This window comes from Hyaena hyaena, unplaced genomic scaffold (genome assembly GCF_003009895.1).
Source record: "Hyaena hyaena isolate Hyena2069 unplaced genomic scaffold, ASM300989v1 scaffold_42, whole genome shotgun sequence".
Classification (NCBI taxonomy): domain Eukaryota; kingdom Metazoa; phylum Chordata; class Mammalia; order Carnivora; family Hyaenidae; genus Hyaena; species Hyaena hyaena.
Window position 1 is genome coordinate 2,801,251 of NW_024080674.1, and position 17,053 is coordinate 2,818,303.

At 53.5% G+C, this 17,053-nt stretch overlaps 1 protein-coding gene across 3 annotated transcripts in view; it reads left to right on the forward strand.

The window, feature by feature from the left end:
- The window catches only part of ATP9A (ATPase phospholipid transporting 9A (putative)), a 124,346-nt gene that overhangs the window by 55,981 nt on the left and 51,312 nt on the right, over positions 1-17,053 (forward strand). For all 3 annotated transcript variants that reach the window (XM_039229968.1, XM_039229970.1, XM_039229969.1), the window contains exons 8-13: positions 3,526-3,606; positions 4,410-4,485; positions 9,874-9,950; positions 11,787-11,947; positions 12,810-12,952; positions 13,744-13,856. In XM_039229968.1, coding sequence (XP_039085899.1) covers positions 3,526-3,606; positions 4,410-4,485; positions 9,874-9,950; positions 11,787-11,947; positions 12,810-12,952; positions 13,744-13,856 — 651 coding nt within the window. The remainder of the gene's footprint in view (positions 1-3,525; positions 3,607-4,409; positions 4,486-9,873; positions 9,951-11,786; positions 11,948-12,809; positions 12,953-13,743; positions 13,857-17,053) is intronic.

Sequence of the window (17,053 nt, forward strand, 5' to 3'; positions counted from 1 at the left end):
ACCGGTGCCGGCTCCCTCCTGATCAGGCCTCCTCTGCCTCTGAGTGTTTGCTCTTGCTGTTTCCGACACAGGGGACAGGCAGACCCCAGTGGCTGCCTGGGCAGATGTCTCCATTCCACCTCCTGGGTTTTGTGCTCAAGTCTCCTTCTCTGGGAGGCATTTCCTGGCCGCCCCACTCGCTTCAAGGCAGTATCTCCCAGAGCAGAGTTCTGCCCAGTGTGTTCACTGCTGAATATCCTCTGCATGGAACAGTGTGAGGAACAGCATGGTGAAGTGTGTGGGACAAAAGCCAAGCCCTCTCTTGGGGGGTGGCCTAAATAGAACCAGCAAGCTCTCAAAGTCCTCAAGGCCCCACACTTCCTCATGAGTCCCATGTTACTCATGTTGTGATCTGTAAATGGAGGGGGGACAGGGAGCCAGAGAGTAAGTTTAAACACAAGCCACATAGGTTGGATGTGGCCCAAGGACTAGGTTACAAAGTCGCAAAATGTAATTGAAACACCCAGAGAACAACAGTGGTGTGAGAGGGTTGGGCAGACCGTGTCAGCTTTTCCTGGGCCAGCAGCCACTGTAACGGTTCTGTGTGTGTGTGTGTGTGTGGGGGGGCAGGACAGTGTCCCTGCAAACCTGCCCATAGACACGCCCACCGTACTAATGACTTTCCATAGCCAGCGACAGCGGAAATAACGCCAGTATTAGTATTTATTTTTAAAAGAGGCATTCTACAGTAGCGAGTTTCTAACCATGGTTAGGAGCCCCTGGGAATCCTTAGAAGGCACTCACCTGCCCCCAGATGGAGTTAACCTAATGAGAGGGTTCTGATTTTTCTGCATGATGCATTTTGAAACTTTTTAAAAAATGTTTACTTCTTTTTGAGAGAGAGAGAGAGAGCATGAGCAGGGGAGGGGCAGACACAGAGAGTGACACAGGATCCGAAACAGGCTCCAGGCTCTGAGCTGTCAGCACAGAGCCCCACACGGGGCTCGAACCCACGAACCGTGAGATCATGACCTGAGCCGAAGTTGGATGCTTAACCAACTGAGCCACCCAGGCGCCCCTGGGTGATGCATTTTAACTTCTTGGTAGGATTTCTGCAAAGAAAGCTTTAAGATCCTCAAAATGATTTGAAGGGTTCTCTTTAAGAAACAGTCTAGGGGGCGCCTGGGTGGCTCAGCCGGTTGAACTTCTGACTTCAACTCAGGTCATGATCTTGCGGTTTGTGAGTTTGAGCCTCACGATCGGCTCTGTGCTGACAGTTTGAGATGATCTGTCCCCCTCTCTCTCTGCCCTTCCCCTGCTCATGCTCTGTCTCTTAAAAATGAAAAAACAGTAATAAAAAAAAGTCTAGAAGAGCCTAGAATCATGAAGATACTTGACTGTCAGCTGCACAGCATTGCATTTCCTGTGTGTGCTTTGGACATGTCAGTTTAACACACGCTTGCGTCTCCCTCCCCCCGTGGCTCAGGTCATGCTCTCACAGCTCAGGAGTTCAAGCCCTGCATTTGGCTCCATGTTGACAGCGCAGAGCCTGCTTGGGATTCCCTCTCTCCCTCTCTCTCTGCGCCTTCCCTGCTCACACTCTCTCTCTCTCTCTCTCTCAAAATAAATCAACATTTGAAAAAATTAAATTGTATGGAATGCCCTGGAGGAAAAAGTGAACCGTCTCATTCGTGCCCTCTACCCCACACCTTACCCGCTTTCCCCGGGGGTCACGGGAAGTCGGTGGTGATCTTTGCAGACCTTTGTCAGCAAAGGTACCTAATTTGCTTTGTCAGCAAAGGTACCTGCAAGCTTGTTGGGAGGGAAGGGATCCGCCTGTATTTGGCCCTCTCTGCTTTGGCTGTGTCTCAGTGCCTTTTCTTACTAGTACATAGAGGCCGCAGAACAAAACACATCTGCATACGGGGTCTCCTGGCTGGTTAGGAGAGGGCTCAGACCCTGCCTGAGGGGGCGGCCAGCAGCCTCCACCCCACTCCAGACCCTTGTCGGCTCGGAGTATTGTCCGAATACCGGTGGTATCAGGTCCTGACCACCTGATTGGAGATTTTTTTTTTCCTAATTTTTTTTATTGTGGTAAAATACACATCAGCTTTACCATGTTATGATTAAAATTTTTTTTAGCGTTTATTTATTTTTGAGAGAGAACGAGAGAGCAGGGGAGGAGCAGAGAGAGAGAGGGAGAGAATCATCCCAAGCAGTTGTCTGCCCTGCCAGTACAAAGCCTGGCGCGGGGCTCAAACTCACAAACCACGAGATCGTGACCTGAGCTGAAGTTGGACGCTCAACCGACCGAGCCGCCCAGGCGCCCCCCGTTTTATGGTTTTATGATCCTGCGAAGCTGAGACTCCATGCCCATCAAACAGAGCTTCCCCATCGCCCAGCCCCCGGCAGCCACACTGTTCTTTCTGTCTCTATGACTTTGCTCCAGGGACCTCTTGTAAGTCACACAGTATTTGTCCTTTTGTGACCGGCTTACTTCCCTTCGCATAATGTCCCGAAGCTTCACCCACGCGGTGGCCTGTGTCGGAACTCCCTTTTTAAGGCTGGGCAACATTCCATCATATATATACACATACACTGCATTTCGTGTATCCATGCGTCTTGTGTCTATTCATGGACACTTGAGTTCATTACCATCTTCTGGTGATTGTGAAAAATGCTGCTATCAACATGGCAGTTTGTTATCTTTGAGACCCTGCCTTCATTTTGCAGCAAGTGGGTTGCCATTCCTATGGTAATTCTCTGGCGGAAGTTTTTGAGGACCCGCCATACTGTTTTCCCCAGTGGCTGCACCATTTCACATTCCAGCCAACAGGTGCACAAGCTTCCAATCTCTCCACATCCTCGCCAACACGGTTTTCTGGTTTTTGGGTTTTGTTTTTTAACATTTATTTATTTTTGAGAGAGAGAGACCGAGTATGAGTGGAGGAGGCGTAGGGAGAGAGGGAGACTCAGAATCCGAAGCAGGTTCCAGGCTCCGAGCTGTCAGCACAGAGCCCGACACGGGGCTCGAACTCCTGGGTCGTGAGATCACGCCCCGAGCCGAAGTCAGATGCTTCACCGACGGAGACACCCAGGCGCCCACTTTTTTCTCTCTTGAGAGTAGCCCTCCTTATGGGTGTGAGGTGCTCTTTTTCGCTTTTCACTCCTCTGCCTTTTCCGCGGCTTTACACAGAGAAGGTGCCCAATAGCCGCTTGTTGACTGAGCGAGTGTTTTCTTTGGTACCAACGGCTCCTGTAAACCGCAGCGCGGCAGAACCAGCGTGGGGAACCCTCGGCGAACACACAGAAACCGGCATCTTCACAGCCGAGTCTGTGAGGGAGTCTTGGGATATTGTGTGTAGTGACTCTGAAGCTTCTCGAATAGAAAAGTCTTCTTCCTTCTCCCACCTGCCCTGTAATTTTTGAGAGCCTCTTTGCCATCTGGGAGCCACCATTGTTCCTGGAAACAAGTGGGTGCCTCCCGACGTCCTCTTTTAAACAAGATTTTTGTTTTAACTCCAAACTGTTACCTCTGTTGAACAGGACCTTCTTCAGATTCGATCATACGTTTACGCGGAAGAACCAAATATCGACATTCACAACTTCGTGGGCACTTTTACCAGAGTAAGTAGGCCTTGCTCACCGTGGAGTCCTGCCTGCCTTCGAGGCTGTGCTGGGGACAGAGACCTGCACACAGGTGGTGACGGGGCTTTGTCAGGGAGTAGCTTTCCTCCAGGTGGGGGTGAAATTCCCTGAAGAAGCACCCCCTCTCCCCGCCCGGTCTTGGAAGCTGACATGGTGTTTCTCAGGGAGGTCGGCCCAGCTAGATTTTCTTCCAGCCTCTGAACAGCTTGAATTACCTGACAGCTCAGAGCCGAGCGTGGTTATAACTGGTGTTAAAACTCTGTGGTCTGAAAGCACTTACTCTTTCTGTCCCCTTCGGACGCTTCCATGACCTCTTCACACCCGCACAAGCCCCGTCTGGCCCCATTATAATTTTTTAAGCCACTTCCCAATTTTTCAGAATACAAATTAAATCTGGACTGAAATTATTCGAAGAATTTTGGGACAGGAGGTTTATAGCCTCCAAATTAAATTCACGGTCTCCTTCCGGAAGCCATAGGCCCAGCCAGCAAAGGGCTGTGTTTGTTTGATTGGCTTCTCCGTTTTATTTCCAGCCTCGTAAGGCATTTCTTCAGCATTACAAGCCTGTCGTTCAACCACAAACCGCCCTTTTCATGATCACCGTGGGATGACAGCACCGAGGCCGGTGGTTTATTAGCTTGGCCTTCTCCCCGGGCTGAACTGTAGGCTTCCCGAGTAGGGATCCTCCCCTCTTCCCGTCTTGGGATGAGCGAGCTGGAAACGGCCCGTGGATTGCGCCCCAACCTCGATAGATGAACACGTGTCCATTTGGTCTTTTCCAGGAGGACAGCGACCCTCCGATCAGCGAGAGCTTGAGCATAGAGAACACGCTGTGGGCCGGCACGGTCATCGCGTCGGGTAAGGGCACCCTGGCCGAGGAATGTGGTAGCAATTTGAAAAGGAAAGAAAATCCTTGTGTGTAATTAGAATAATCATCTGTCAGTTGGGAAAATTAGACGTCGGTCAGATGGTGTTTTCCACTTGCTCCCGCCCCTTGGGGGAATCGAACCGGCATGTAATTGGCCCGCGGACACTTGCGGACGTCTGTGAGGGCCTGCTGTGCCGGCCGACTTCTCTGCAGCGTCCACTCCAGGAATAGCCCTTAATTGCCGCCCGAGATTGACATTCTAATCTGTACCAGAAATTGGGTCAGCCGGGGCGTTCTGGCCGGAAGTTGTGTCTCTGCGGGCTGCCAGGCCGGCCCCATCGGTCCAGAGGCACTGGTGCAGGAAAAGGCTGGGGGCCTGAGTCGGAGCCATGGCATGGACATCGGTGCCTTTTAGTTTTGAGCACTGGGATGACACCAGGCCGAAGAGGTTCGGGGGCTGAGCAGTGCCCGCGGCAGTAGCAGCCGGACTTAGTGGGGCGCCTCCCGCCTCTCAGGCACTTTGTCGAGCCCTTTATGTGCATTACACATTTCACTTAACCCTCCCAACGTTACCATGAAGGAAGGTGCTGGTATGATTCCCATTCTGCAGATGAGGAAACTGAGGCTCCGTGAGGTTAAGTAACATGCCCAAAGTCACACAGCAGGTAAAGGGCAAAGTGGGGACTTGAACCAAGGCACTTTGCTCCAGAAGCGGAACTTACAGGGCAGTGGTGGTTACTCTGTTACATATATTATGTAATAGTATCCACTGTTATTCGCTAGTAATTATACTGTTGGCAACTTTCTGTCTTTGCTGTTGGAAGATCACTTTTTCCCTCTTCAGGCACATCTCCCTCCCACCAACCAGTTTTCTTCTGCTTGATGCCACCCTGTGGCTCTTTAGTACTGCAGATGCTCGGTCAGGGTCCCCTGCGACAAGGCCCGCCGATGCCAGCACAGATCAGTGCAGACTACACACCGGGCTGCGGGCTCCGCATCCGCAGGGGCACCGCTTCATGCAGATAGAGATGAGCGTCCCCTTTACGTCGTCTGACATTTTTCTTTCCCGCTGCCTGCCTGTATTTGCAGCATAATCTGGGCCGGGCCTCAAATCCTCCTGATGACTAAAGAAGTGAGAAATGGGCCCTTAAGTGTCAGCGTGGCCACTGGGCACTGCCAGCCGTACCTGGCCAGGCCCGAAGCCACGCCCATGTCCGAGGCCACACCTAGGCCCGTGGCCACGCCCACCACGCCGCCCTTCCCCTCCCCCTCTCCCCTGGCTCCTGTGCAGCCCCATCTCTCAGAACTGGTTTCCTCTTCCTTCCCAGTCTTCCTCCACTTTGAAGTCATTTGTTAACAAGTAATTATTCTTTATTTTAAAATTTTAATTAACTTGAGAGAGAGTGTGGCAGCAAGAGGAACAGAGTGGGGGAGGGGGGAGTCTTTATCAGGCTCCACACTCAGCTCAGAGCCCAATGTGGGGCTTGATCCCATGATCTGAGCCGAAATCAAGAGTCAGTCACTCAGTTGACTGAGCCACCCTGGCGCCCCTAACATTGCAGTAATAAATACATGCTCACACGTCTAACTGGTTTTATCCTGGGGATTTTCTTCTTCCTGCCTGCCTTCTTTCCATGCAGGGAAAAAAAAAAAAAAAAAAAAAGCAGGCCCAACAGTATCAGTGAGGAGCCAGTGCAGGCCTGAACCCATAAACCATATTGTGTCCTGAGCCAAAGTCAGACGCTTAAGTAAGTGACCCAGGTGCCCCTACAGGACTTTTAAAATTGTATTTTAAGTACAGTCTACTCTCCAACATGCGTCTTGGACCCACAACCCCAAGATCAGGAGTCACATGCTCTGTACCAACCGAGCCGGCCAGGCGCCCCCAGAAAACTTTGATCAGGCGCCTCTGCGTCATGCTCCACACTGTCGCTGGGCGCTAGCGCTGCAGGGGCATGCCGGGAAATTCTGGCCCCCAGCCTTGTGGTGTTTCTAGTTTACTCAAACTTAATACAGATTTTGATTTTGAGGGGGACGGGTCTGAGATAGAAAAGGCTTTTCAGCCTTGATCTCAGAGATGAACAGTAAGAAGTCTTTTATTTATCAGATTCTTTTAGTTACACAGTGTTGGGCTGCCATTCTCTTGCTTTGGCCTCACAGCATTAAATGAGGATTTAATGGGACAAAGAAGTGAGCCTCAGAGAGGTTAAGCAACTTGCCTAAAGTCACACAGCCTAGGAAGTCATCTCCTGGGAGGAAGTGAGTGGAAGGCAGGTTGGGATCTTGAAGATGGGAGAAGACATTTCAGACAGTGTGAGTGGCGATGTGGGAACAGAGAGAGCGGTGGTTGCCACGGTCCTGGGGAAGCACCTGCCAGGCGCTTCCGCAGGCACAGGTTTTCGAGTGAGTCCGAGAAGCTGGACATTTACCACTTCTTTAGCTGGCCTCCGTTCCCCCTGCTTCTCCGTGAGTAGTTCCCTGACTGCATTCTGGTTCTAGTGCAGACACGAGGTTACACGCAAGGCGTTTCCTTCCTGGTGCTCAGCTCAAGAAACAGCCGTGATTACTTGTCTGACCTCCTTAGACTCTAACTCCTGTGTTTTGGTCACTCTGCTGTTCTCACCTGAAAGTTTAAAAAATAAAAAAAAACTTGCCAGGCAGCGCTTAGGGTCCAGCTGCAGTGGCTGGAGCCAGTCTGTAGAGGATGCAGTTGCCACGGTAACCAGACACCGTGCTGCCCGGTGGAGGAGTCACTGGGGTGAGACAGGGAAGGGGTGGGGGAGGCGTGGGGACTCGGCAGAGCAGGCGGCCCGGGTGTTATGGAGCCCGGGTCGTCGCAGACGCTCCGGCCCGTTGTGCCACTGCCCCCACCCCGGCCGGCACACCGATCCGCAGCCGCGGTACGACCAGCACGCAGTCACGCCGCGTGCGCCTTGCCGCGAGGGGTCCATCATGCCCTAGACCCCGCTCGGCGGGACTCCCGTGGTTGCACGCTTGAGTGCAGCAAGTGTCTCACTGCTCTAAACGTTTCTGAAGGCTCGCTCCCGGGCGGGGGGAGCATTTCTCCTGTCACAGACGGGGGACAAAGGGGTCATAGAGTAGCGCTGACCCCAGGACCACACTGTCGTGGAGACTTAGGAAGAACCTCGTGTGATACCCGACCGCGGCGGTCTGAGTTGGGGAAGCCAGCTGGCCGAATGGAGAGGCTTCTGACTGTGCGGACAGATGGCAGAGGGTGACAGTACGGAGGGACAGCGGGGCTGACAGCACAGGGGCGGGGGGCGGGGTGGGTGGTGGAGAGGCTCGGGTCGGAAGGTCTCGAAGGGCTTGAGTGGGCCGGGTGGGGACCAAGACGAGCTGAGAGCCTGCCCCTGGCCGAAGGGATGGCACCTGCTGCTAAGCCGGTGACAAACATGAGCAGGGGAGGGGCAGAGAGAGGGAGACACAGAATCTGAAAGAGGCTCCAGGCTCCGAGCTGTCAGCACAGAGCCCGACGCGGGGCTCAGAGCCCACAAACTGCAAGATCATGACCTGAGCTGAAGTAGGACGCTTAACCGACTGAGCCCCCCAGGCGCCCCGAAATCTTTAAAGCGTTGTGCGGACCAAACCGGGCTATGCCTGTGGTTTCTCCGGGGTGACGGTGGCCGGTGTTTGGATCCTGTGTAGGCTGTTACGGTCTTGAGCACAGGACCACAGGGCGGGGAGGCCATTTTCAGCGGCCTCGGGAGGCACTGAGGGCGGCTGGTGCCAGCGGGGGGGGCCTGTTCGGAGGCACTAGTTATCAGGACCCACTCGAATCCTGGACCTCGGTGACCGAGACCCACCACATCAGTGCAGGCGTGAGTGCAGCAGCCGCACGGCCACCCCTAGTATAAGCGTCTGCTGTGGCCGCAGGCCTGCGCTCACCGGCGCCCGCCATCCGGCAAGGGGCCCGCCCGCCGTGTGCCGGTGCATTAAGCTTGGAGGGGGACTTCAGCGTCTTCTCCCAGGGCTTTCTCCGGGAGACACGGTCCCCGCCTTCGTCTGGGCGTGGGCTCTTCTTCCAGCTCTGTTCGAAACTCTCTGAGGCTTTGTGTCCTCCTCCGAGCGGGGAGACTTCAGATGTTCGCATTTCCAGCAGAGACTGGGTTTGGCAGGGCGGGCCCCTTCTCGGGGTTCCAGCGTCTGCTCAGGTGTCCTGAGCACCCGCAGGACTGGCAGCCTTCTCCGGCCTCCTTTCCCGTTCTTCCGCCTGAACTTGGCCGTGGCGGCCGCCACTGTCCGTGATTACCTGTTTCTCGTTTCCTCCCTGGTGGTCTGTCTTCCCCACCGTGTTGCGCGTCGTCCTGGCGTACGCTGGGAAGCGGAGACAATGGTAAATTTTTAATCGGTGTTGCCAGTTTCACCCCAAAATAGGTCATCCCAATTTATGCTCCAGCCAGCAGCGTGTACGACAGACCTGCTTCTCCACCTCTTGGCTAACCCTGGATGCTCTCAAGCTGTGCAGCTTTTGTTGCTGTGATAGGGATAGAAATGGCTTATTTTGCATTTCTTTGGTTATTCACCAAGTTGAGCATCTTTTCTAATGTTAGCTAACCTTCAATATTCCTTTTCTAAATTGTTGACTTTTAGAAAGCAAAATTGGGGGAGGGGGTGAGAGCGAGCAGGGAAGTTCTCAGGAAGGAATTGCCATGTGGACAGACATCCCCCAGATATTCTAGTTAAGACAGTTTCTGAAAGGAATCAGACTCTGCGAGAAGAATATGCTCTAAAATAAGAAGACTGTTCGTAAGCTTCCATAATTGTCTATGAAGAGAGGAATGTTCTAGGCACCTCTGGAAACCTCTGAGGGCAGTGGCACAGAGGACAGACCTCTGCTCCCCCCACCTCCCCAGCTGTCAGACTGCTGGACCCCACAGACAACACTGAGCAGTAGACTTTTTAGAACAGTGCGAGTGCTCTGATCTTTGCAGTGACTCTGAGCACTTGAACCTGGCAAAAGTGTAGTGAGAATGTGCAGCTGTATTTTATATACTACTTTCAATTGCATTTATTCTTTTTTTTTAAAATTTTTTAATGTTTATTTTTGAGAGAGAGGGAGAGAGAGCGAGCATGAGCAGGGGAGTGCGAGCAGAAAGAGAGATAGGGAATCGGAAGCAGACTCCAGGCTCTGAGCTGTCAGCACAGAGCTCAGCACGGGGCTTGAACCCATGGACCGTGAGATCATGACTTGAGCTGAAGTTGGTCTCTCAACCGACTGAGCCACCCAGGCTCCCCAACTTTCAACTGCATTTAAATCTAAGTGGCTTCATGCAGCTAGTAGCTACCATAGTGGTCATCGTGGCCGTAGATCATCATCTTTACTAACATTCCTTTGCATTGTGCTTTCCCCATTTTAGGCACTGTTGTGGGTGTTGTTCTTTACACTGGCAGAGAACTCCGGAGTGTCATGAATACCTCAAATCCTCGAAGTAAGGTGTGTATGTGGGTCCTAAGATGCATCTCCTTGTCAGAACTTTTCAACTTGATGTTTCTTGATGATTGGCATTGGCTGGGTGAGGAGCTAGATTTCTTTTTAATGTTTATTTATTTTTGAGAGAGTATGAGCAGGGGAGGCGGAGGGGGGCGGGACAGAGGATCCAAAGTAGACTCTACCGTGACAGCAGAGAGACTGACGCTCGATCTGTGAGACCGTGACCTGAGCTGAAGTCGGATGTTCAACCGACTGAGCCACCCAGGCGCCCTGAGGAGCTAGATTTAAAGATGGTAGGGGCGCCTGGGTGGCTCAGTCGGTTGAACATCCAACTTTGGCTCAGGTCATGATCTCACTGTCTGTGGGTTCGAGCCCTGCATTTGTCAGGCTCTGTGCTGACAGCTCTGAGCCTGGAGCCTGCTTCCAATTCTGTGTCTCCCTCTCCTCCCTTGCTCGTGCTCTGTCTCTCTCAAAAGTAAATAAACATTAAAAAAAGTTAAAAATAAAGACAGGAACACCTAACCATGTTATTTCACATATATAAATTTACTGTCTTTTCACATATGTGTGTGTGTATATATGTACCTGCAGATGCACTCATGTAACACATAAGCATGTATGCATATGTACGTGTGTGAATTCATAAAAGTTTTAAAGCTTTTAAGTTAACACTGGTGAGCACCTACTGTGTGCCATGAGCTCTCTCTCCTTCACACACATTCCAGTTAACCCTCACCCCAGCCCCGCAGCCCAACTGCTTCCTCAGGCGCGTGTGAGCCGAGCGGTGGCCTTGAGAAGCACCGAGCCGCACGGTGAGGAAGCGGCAGCCTCGGACTCACAGGCCCCGCTGACGACCGGCTGCGGCCTGGAGGTCTGTCTGGTGGTGGCCCCGTTAGCGCTTCTTTCGCACCGTGACCCGCCCTCCCAGCCCTCTCCCTCCTGCAGTTTTGAGGAGCCAGACACTGCAGAGTGTCTCCTTTGTCCACGCCGTGGACGAGCCCTGTGTTTCCCAAACTGTGGTCACTGCCGCTCGGCGTCACGACCATCATCACAGCTGCAGTGCCCGTGTTCAATGTGTCGCCTTCTCCCGGGCCCTGTTTCTGCCAAGTTACGGCTTTTGTGTGCCAGTTACGTTTTTTTACATACACATCGACGTAACTATGTAATGATTAAAGTCATCGTGCTCAGTAGTGCGGCACTGACACGTCAGGTACCGCGGGAGCGCGTGCCCTGAGCCCTCAGGCGGTACTGGCTCAGTGTGTGCGGCTCCCAGAGTGTGGGGCGGAGTCATTTTAAGGCCGCGGCGGAGGATGGTTGACGCCGTGCCATGCAGAGCGCCGCCAGATGCAGCAGTAGCCTGCTTGTATGTTTGCAAGTCTCCATCTTCTTCTTTTTCTTTAAGTTTATTTCTGAGAGAGAGAGTGTGTGCCTGTGCACGAGTGGGGGAGGGGCAGAGAGAGAGGGAGAGAGAGAATCCCAAGCAGACTCTGAGCAGTCAGCACGGAGCCCGATGGGGGGCTCGATCCCACAAACTATGAGATCATGACCTGAGCCGAAATCAAGAGTCAGATGCTTAACTGACTGAGCCCCCCAGGTGTCCCCAAGTCTAAATCTTCTTATCGCTAAAAAACAATTTGGAATCTGGATGTTTTGAGGCTCTCTGGATGTCGGTTAGGAGCTCCAGCCCAGGGAGCCCAGCGTTCTCCACCAAAGGTTCAGGGATTGACGGGTCCCAGTGCCTCACCTGGGGTGGGGGCTTCTCGAGCGCAGGACCGGGTCTCCGGGGCGGCCGTGGGTCACGCCGGCGCCCACAGCTCTGCTTTGTGGCTTGTCCCCCAGATCGGCCTGTTTGACCTGGAAGTGAACTGCCTCACCAAGATCCTCTTCGGCGCCTTGGTGGTGGTGTCGCTGGTGATGGTTGCCCTTCAGCACTTCGCTGGCCGCTGGTACCTGCAGATCATCCGCTTCCTCCTCTTGTTCTCCAACATCATTCCCATCAGGTGAGCAGAGGACGAGCCGTGGCATTGTCTTCTCTTTGCTTGTGGCCCCCTTAAGAACGACCACCGGGAAGAGTCAGGGTCAGGAGCATGAGCCACGCTCTGCGGCCGTAGCAGCGGGAGGAAGGGCGCCCTCCGCCCGGGCCCATCCTTGCCCGAGTCAGTCTTTGCTCCAGAGATCTTGCCCGCTCTGTGCCAGGGCTGCGACTCAGAGGTCATCCCCTCTGCCAGCTCAAGAGGCCGGGAGTGGCCGCTGGGAGCGCTGTGTTGAGTCTGGGCTCCGAGGGAGATACAGCGGGGATGACCCCTGAAGGCATCATGCCGAGTGGAACCAGCCAGTCCCCGAAGGATAAGTCTGTGCGATTCTTCTCCCGTGAGCTGCCTAGAGCGGTCGAATTCAGAGAGACGGAGAGAAGATGGGTGGGCTCCGGGGGCTGGAGCAAAGGGAGAATGGGGTGGTGTTTCATGGGTGTGGAATTGCAGTTTGGGAAGATAAGAAGTTCTGGAGATGGATGGTCGGTGACGCTTTACACCAGGGTGACCGTACTTAGTGGCATTGAGCTGTGCACTTACCGGTTTTCTTGGTAAATTTGTTAATGTATATTCTGGCACCTCTTAAAACAATACGTTATCAAACTATGTTAGCTCAGAGGACCAGTATTTAGGGGAAAAAAAGTAAGACTAAGACAACTACCTTTTCAGTATTTTTAAAGCACTTAAAGGCTTCAGGGGAGTTCTCTGCCGGCGGTGTGGCCTCTCGTCGCAGCCACAGGGCCGTGCATCTCCAGGGGCCGGTTCCACATGTTCTGGCCCAGATGATGGGCGTTCCACCCTGTTAACCTGTGCGCTCTGCTTTCCTGACCAGCCTGCGTGTGAACCTGGACATGGGCAAGATCGTGTATAGCTGGGTGATTCGGAGGGACTCGAAAATCCCCGGCACTGTGGTTCGCTCCAGCACCATCCCCGAGCAGCTGGGGAGGATTTCCTACCTGCTCACAGACAAGACAGGTGAGCTGCCCCCTGGGCCTTCGCAGGCCTCCTGGTGACGGGAGGTGCCTGCGTTCTCTTTCTGGGGGTGTTAGAGACGGATGCCGCCGCTGCACCTTTCGGTGAGGGTCGATTATTTGGTGATGACGATGGTGACGGCCTTCACTGCAGGCAGCCTGGCTTCACGTCCTCATAACCACACCCCAGAATGCTTCGCAGTTTCGTATCAGAGTGGCTAGAGTGGGGGTACTGGGGCTTCAGCTTTGTCTCTACCAGTTAGTGGCTATGGGATAGAAGAGTCTGTTAGAAAGGTCTGGGGCGGCTCACCAAATCAGAGAAAAAAATAGGTTTCAGGAAGGAACAGAACCAGAAAGTTTCTGGGTGCGTTAGCATCAGAATCCCTGGGATGGTCTCTGTAGGGCTCCACCACTGGGGTGAACTTGACCCTGTTCATCTTCTGTCCATGTATCTGTCTGCTTAGGGTTCAGGTTCCTTCAGGCTAGAATCTAGTGTACGTCCTGTGTCACCATCTTGGCCAACAGAATGAGTCCGGCACCCTGGCCGACTCTCCCTCTAGAGCAGCCCGGGGACTGACAATGGTCACGCCCCCATGGAAACCCAGGATGCCATCTTCTAAAGAAGAGGACTTAGATTCTGGGCAGGACAAACGCCACAGAGGCCTGCCCTGCAGGGGCGGCGCGGGGACCCGCGTACGACAGCTAGTGGGAAGATTTCCGCAGACGGCAGCCGCCATCACTGTTACTAATGGCTCCGGGATGTAGGGTCAGTTACTCGTTTGTCTTGTGTTTCAGGAACCCTTACCCAGAATGAGATGGTTTTCAAACGGCTGCATCTGGGCACCGTGGCCTACGGCCTCGACTCCATGGACGAAGTACAGAGCCACATATTCAGTATCTACACCCAGGTAAAACCTTCGGTTCTGATGCCTCAGACGTTTCCTTTGCATTTATGAACACTTATGTTGAGATAACTTTGATCACACAGTACGTACAGTACAGTTCGCCCAGTTAATGTGTGCAGTTCAGTGGGTTTAGTATATTTATGGAGCTGTGCGCCTGTCACTGCAGTCGTCTCGTCCTCATCACCCGAGAGAGGAACCATGTACCCGACCGCCGTCATCCCCGCTCCTCCCCAGCCACCTCGCCTTCCACACCCATGGTGACCATCCATCTGCCTTTGTGTTTCAGCTGAAATTGTAGTTGAGATTTCCTCCATCTTCTCCCTTCCTGAGTTAACCTGCTCTACTGAAATGCCTACGGCTGTTAGGGAAAACCTAATTGTTTGCCTGTTAATGAGCACCGGAAATAGCTTCAAGAGCCTACTGGTCAGTGTCACTTCCTTTTCCTGGTTAGGAGCCAGAGCAGCGGGAATGAGCGATCCGCTCCTGAAACAGTATCGCCGATCAGCTTCTGTGGTCAAGTCCGCGCAGGACATTAGCCTGTCAGAGATGGCCTGCGCCTCTGCTCCCACGTTGTTTTCCACAGGGTTTTTCAAAATCGATCCTTTTTTTCACAGAAGAGTATTACTGGCACGTGTCCTAATATTCCTGAAAAGTTACACCAGTGGCTCCCTACCTCGGCTCTTTGAAATTGCTGATGTTTTAAATGCAAAATGGAACAAAAACAAAAAGAAGACCCGAGGGATTCTGAACCATTAAGATTAGGGGAGAGCTGGGCTTCTGTGTTTTTTTAAAAAAAAATTTTGATGTTTGTTTATTTTTGAGAGAGACAGAGTGTGAGCGGGGAGAGCAGAGAGAGAGGGAGATGCTGAATCCAAAGCAGGCTCCAGGCTCTGAGCTGTCAGCACAGAGCCCGCCGTGGGCTCACGATGCTAGAACTCACGAACCGTAAGATCATGACCTAAGCTGACGTCAGACGCTTAACCGACTGAGCCACCCAGGCGCCCCTGGGCTTCTGTGTTTTAATCTTAAAATGAGGGGCGCCTGGATGCCCAGTCGGTTGAGCATCCGACTCTTGATTTTGGCTCAGGTCATGATCTCACAGTTTGTGGGTTCGAGCCCTGCGTTGGGCTCTGTGCTAACAGGGCAGATCCCACGTGGGATTCTCTCTCTCCCTCTCTGCTTCTCCCGCACTTGCTCTCTCTCAAAACTAAATAAACTTAAATAAATGTAAGGTAACACACCAACAAATGCCTTGGGAATTCGGACACGCATCAGGGCTGACTGACTGCTCACCCTGGTCCATGTTGTGGCTCTTGTTTGGAGATGAGAATAAAGAGCCCATGTTTTGCGTAAATTTGTCAAATTAGACGATGCTTTTGTTGTCAGAGGTCCAGTTAGAGATGTGCAGGAAGTATTGCTCTTTGGGTTAAAGGTGGAATCCAGGAATACTTCACGGCACAGTTATATTGGGCAGCTAATCTTCTGGGACATTCGCTGGGGGGCGTGCCGGGTGTCCAGGGTTATCTCCTAAACCAGGCAGGGCAGGCGATACGGTTGGGAAGTGGGAGTGGATTTTCGGTGGAGGACAGTTAGTCTGACCCTGTAGCTCTTCGAGGCTCCCGTGTGGGCCTTCGTGGCTTGTCTCCAAATGGATCCACCGACCATTTTCAAAGATGTGCTTTAGGGTTCTTGAAAAATCACGAGGACTGTGTCAGACAGGAAGGGAAGGCCACAGCCAACCCGGTTCCTGCCCCTCTCTGACCCGTCTGCCTCTGTGGCGCTGGCGCCCCCGGGAGCCCCGGGGCCTGTACCTCCGTCCCAGGTGGTCCCCTCGCTGCCTGCGGCCCCCACCTGGAGCTTTGGACCTGGAGACACCCGCTCGCTTGCGTGGCTGCATGTAGGTGGTGAGGCCCGCACCCCGCAGCCCTGACCCTCCCTCCTCCGCTACCCCTGCTTCGCTTCCGCGGTTCTCATCATAGTGGCTGCCGCCGCCTGCTGCGCTGCTCCCGCCAAGGGTTTGAGAAGCGCCCCTTCCTTCCCCATCCTCTCCCGCCTTGGGTCCCAGGCCGATGGTGATGTCTGCTCCCTCCCCATCACTCCCTCCTGGCTGTCTGCATCCCTTCTCACTCGCTAGAGCCCAGCTACGCTCACCCTTGCTCGGCTGTCTGCCGGCTCCCTCCTGACCCCCCCCCCCCACATGGCTTCCCTGCTTCTCCTGGGAGCACAGGGTCCCCCTTGTACTGTTCGCTCCCTCTTGGGGCTGAGACACGCACGTGGTCCAGGCGTGGCCCCTGCTCGCTGAGGGCAGGGGGAGCTGCCTCGGAACAGACTCTTCCCTCTGAACCATCGACCCCCAGATGCCTTCCAGGCCACCCCCCCTCCCCCCGCAAGGGGCCCGCTCTGTGGGTGGTCACGCTTCCCAGCGCCTGGCCGACCATCCCTTCCTCCCAGCCCCCTTCTCAGGGCCGCTGGCCCCTGACATGACACTGCACGGCTTCACGGTTGTGGTGCGGGTCCCCACAGGGGACACACCCTTCCCCGTTCTCCCCATGTCGGTGGGGCTTCCGTGAGCCCGTTCGTGGTGTTTACAGAAACCGTCCCTTCTTGGGATATTTGCTTAGTTTAGCTTTTATGGTCCATTTTCACTTTAGCACAGATAACGCTCTTAGTCAAGTGTTAAAAGGCAGAAAATGACACGTCTTACCATGAACTCTACTCCACACCCCTTCCTTAGCAGAAGCTCATAAATTGCTTTGCCCATCCTGGCCTTGGGTTTAAAATACCTCAGTGGTGCAGGGTGAGGTCGTACCTCAGTGTTACAGGGTTAGGTCGTCTGGCGGCCGGAGCGAGCTCAGAATTACAGCACCCACCCGGCCCAGCAAGGCATGTCCTCTCTTCTCTCAGAACCTCTAAAAACCCTGCAGTGAGCACACAGTTTTCTGATGGGGCTGGGAAGGCTTTCCCAGATTTTTTTTTTTTTTTTAATAAAGTCATCTACTGTGGAACCTGGAGTCTTTTTTTTTTTTTAATGTTTTTTTTTTTTTTTTTTACTAGGAGAGAGAGACAGCGTGAGCAGGGGAGGGTCAGAGAGAGAGGGAGTCACAGACTGAAACAGGCTCCAGGCTCTCAGCTGGCAGTCAGCACAAAGCCCAAGGCGGGGCTCGAACCCATGAACCGCGAGCTCATGACCTAAGCGAAAG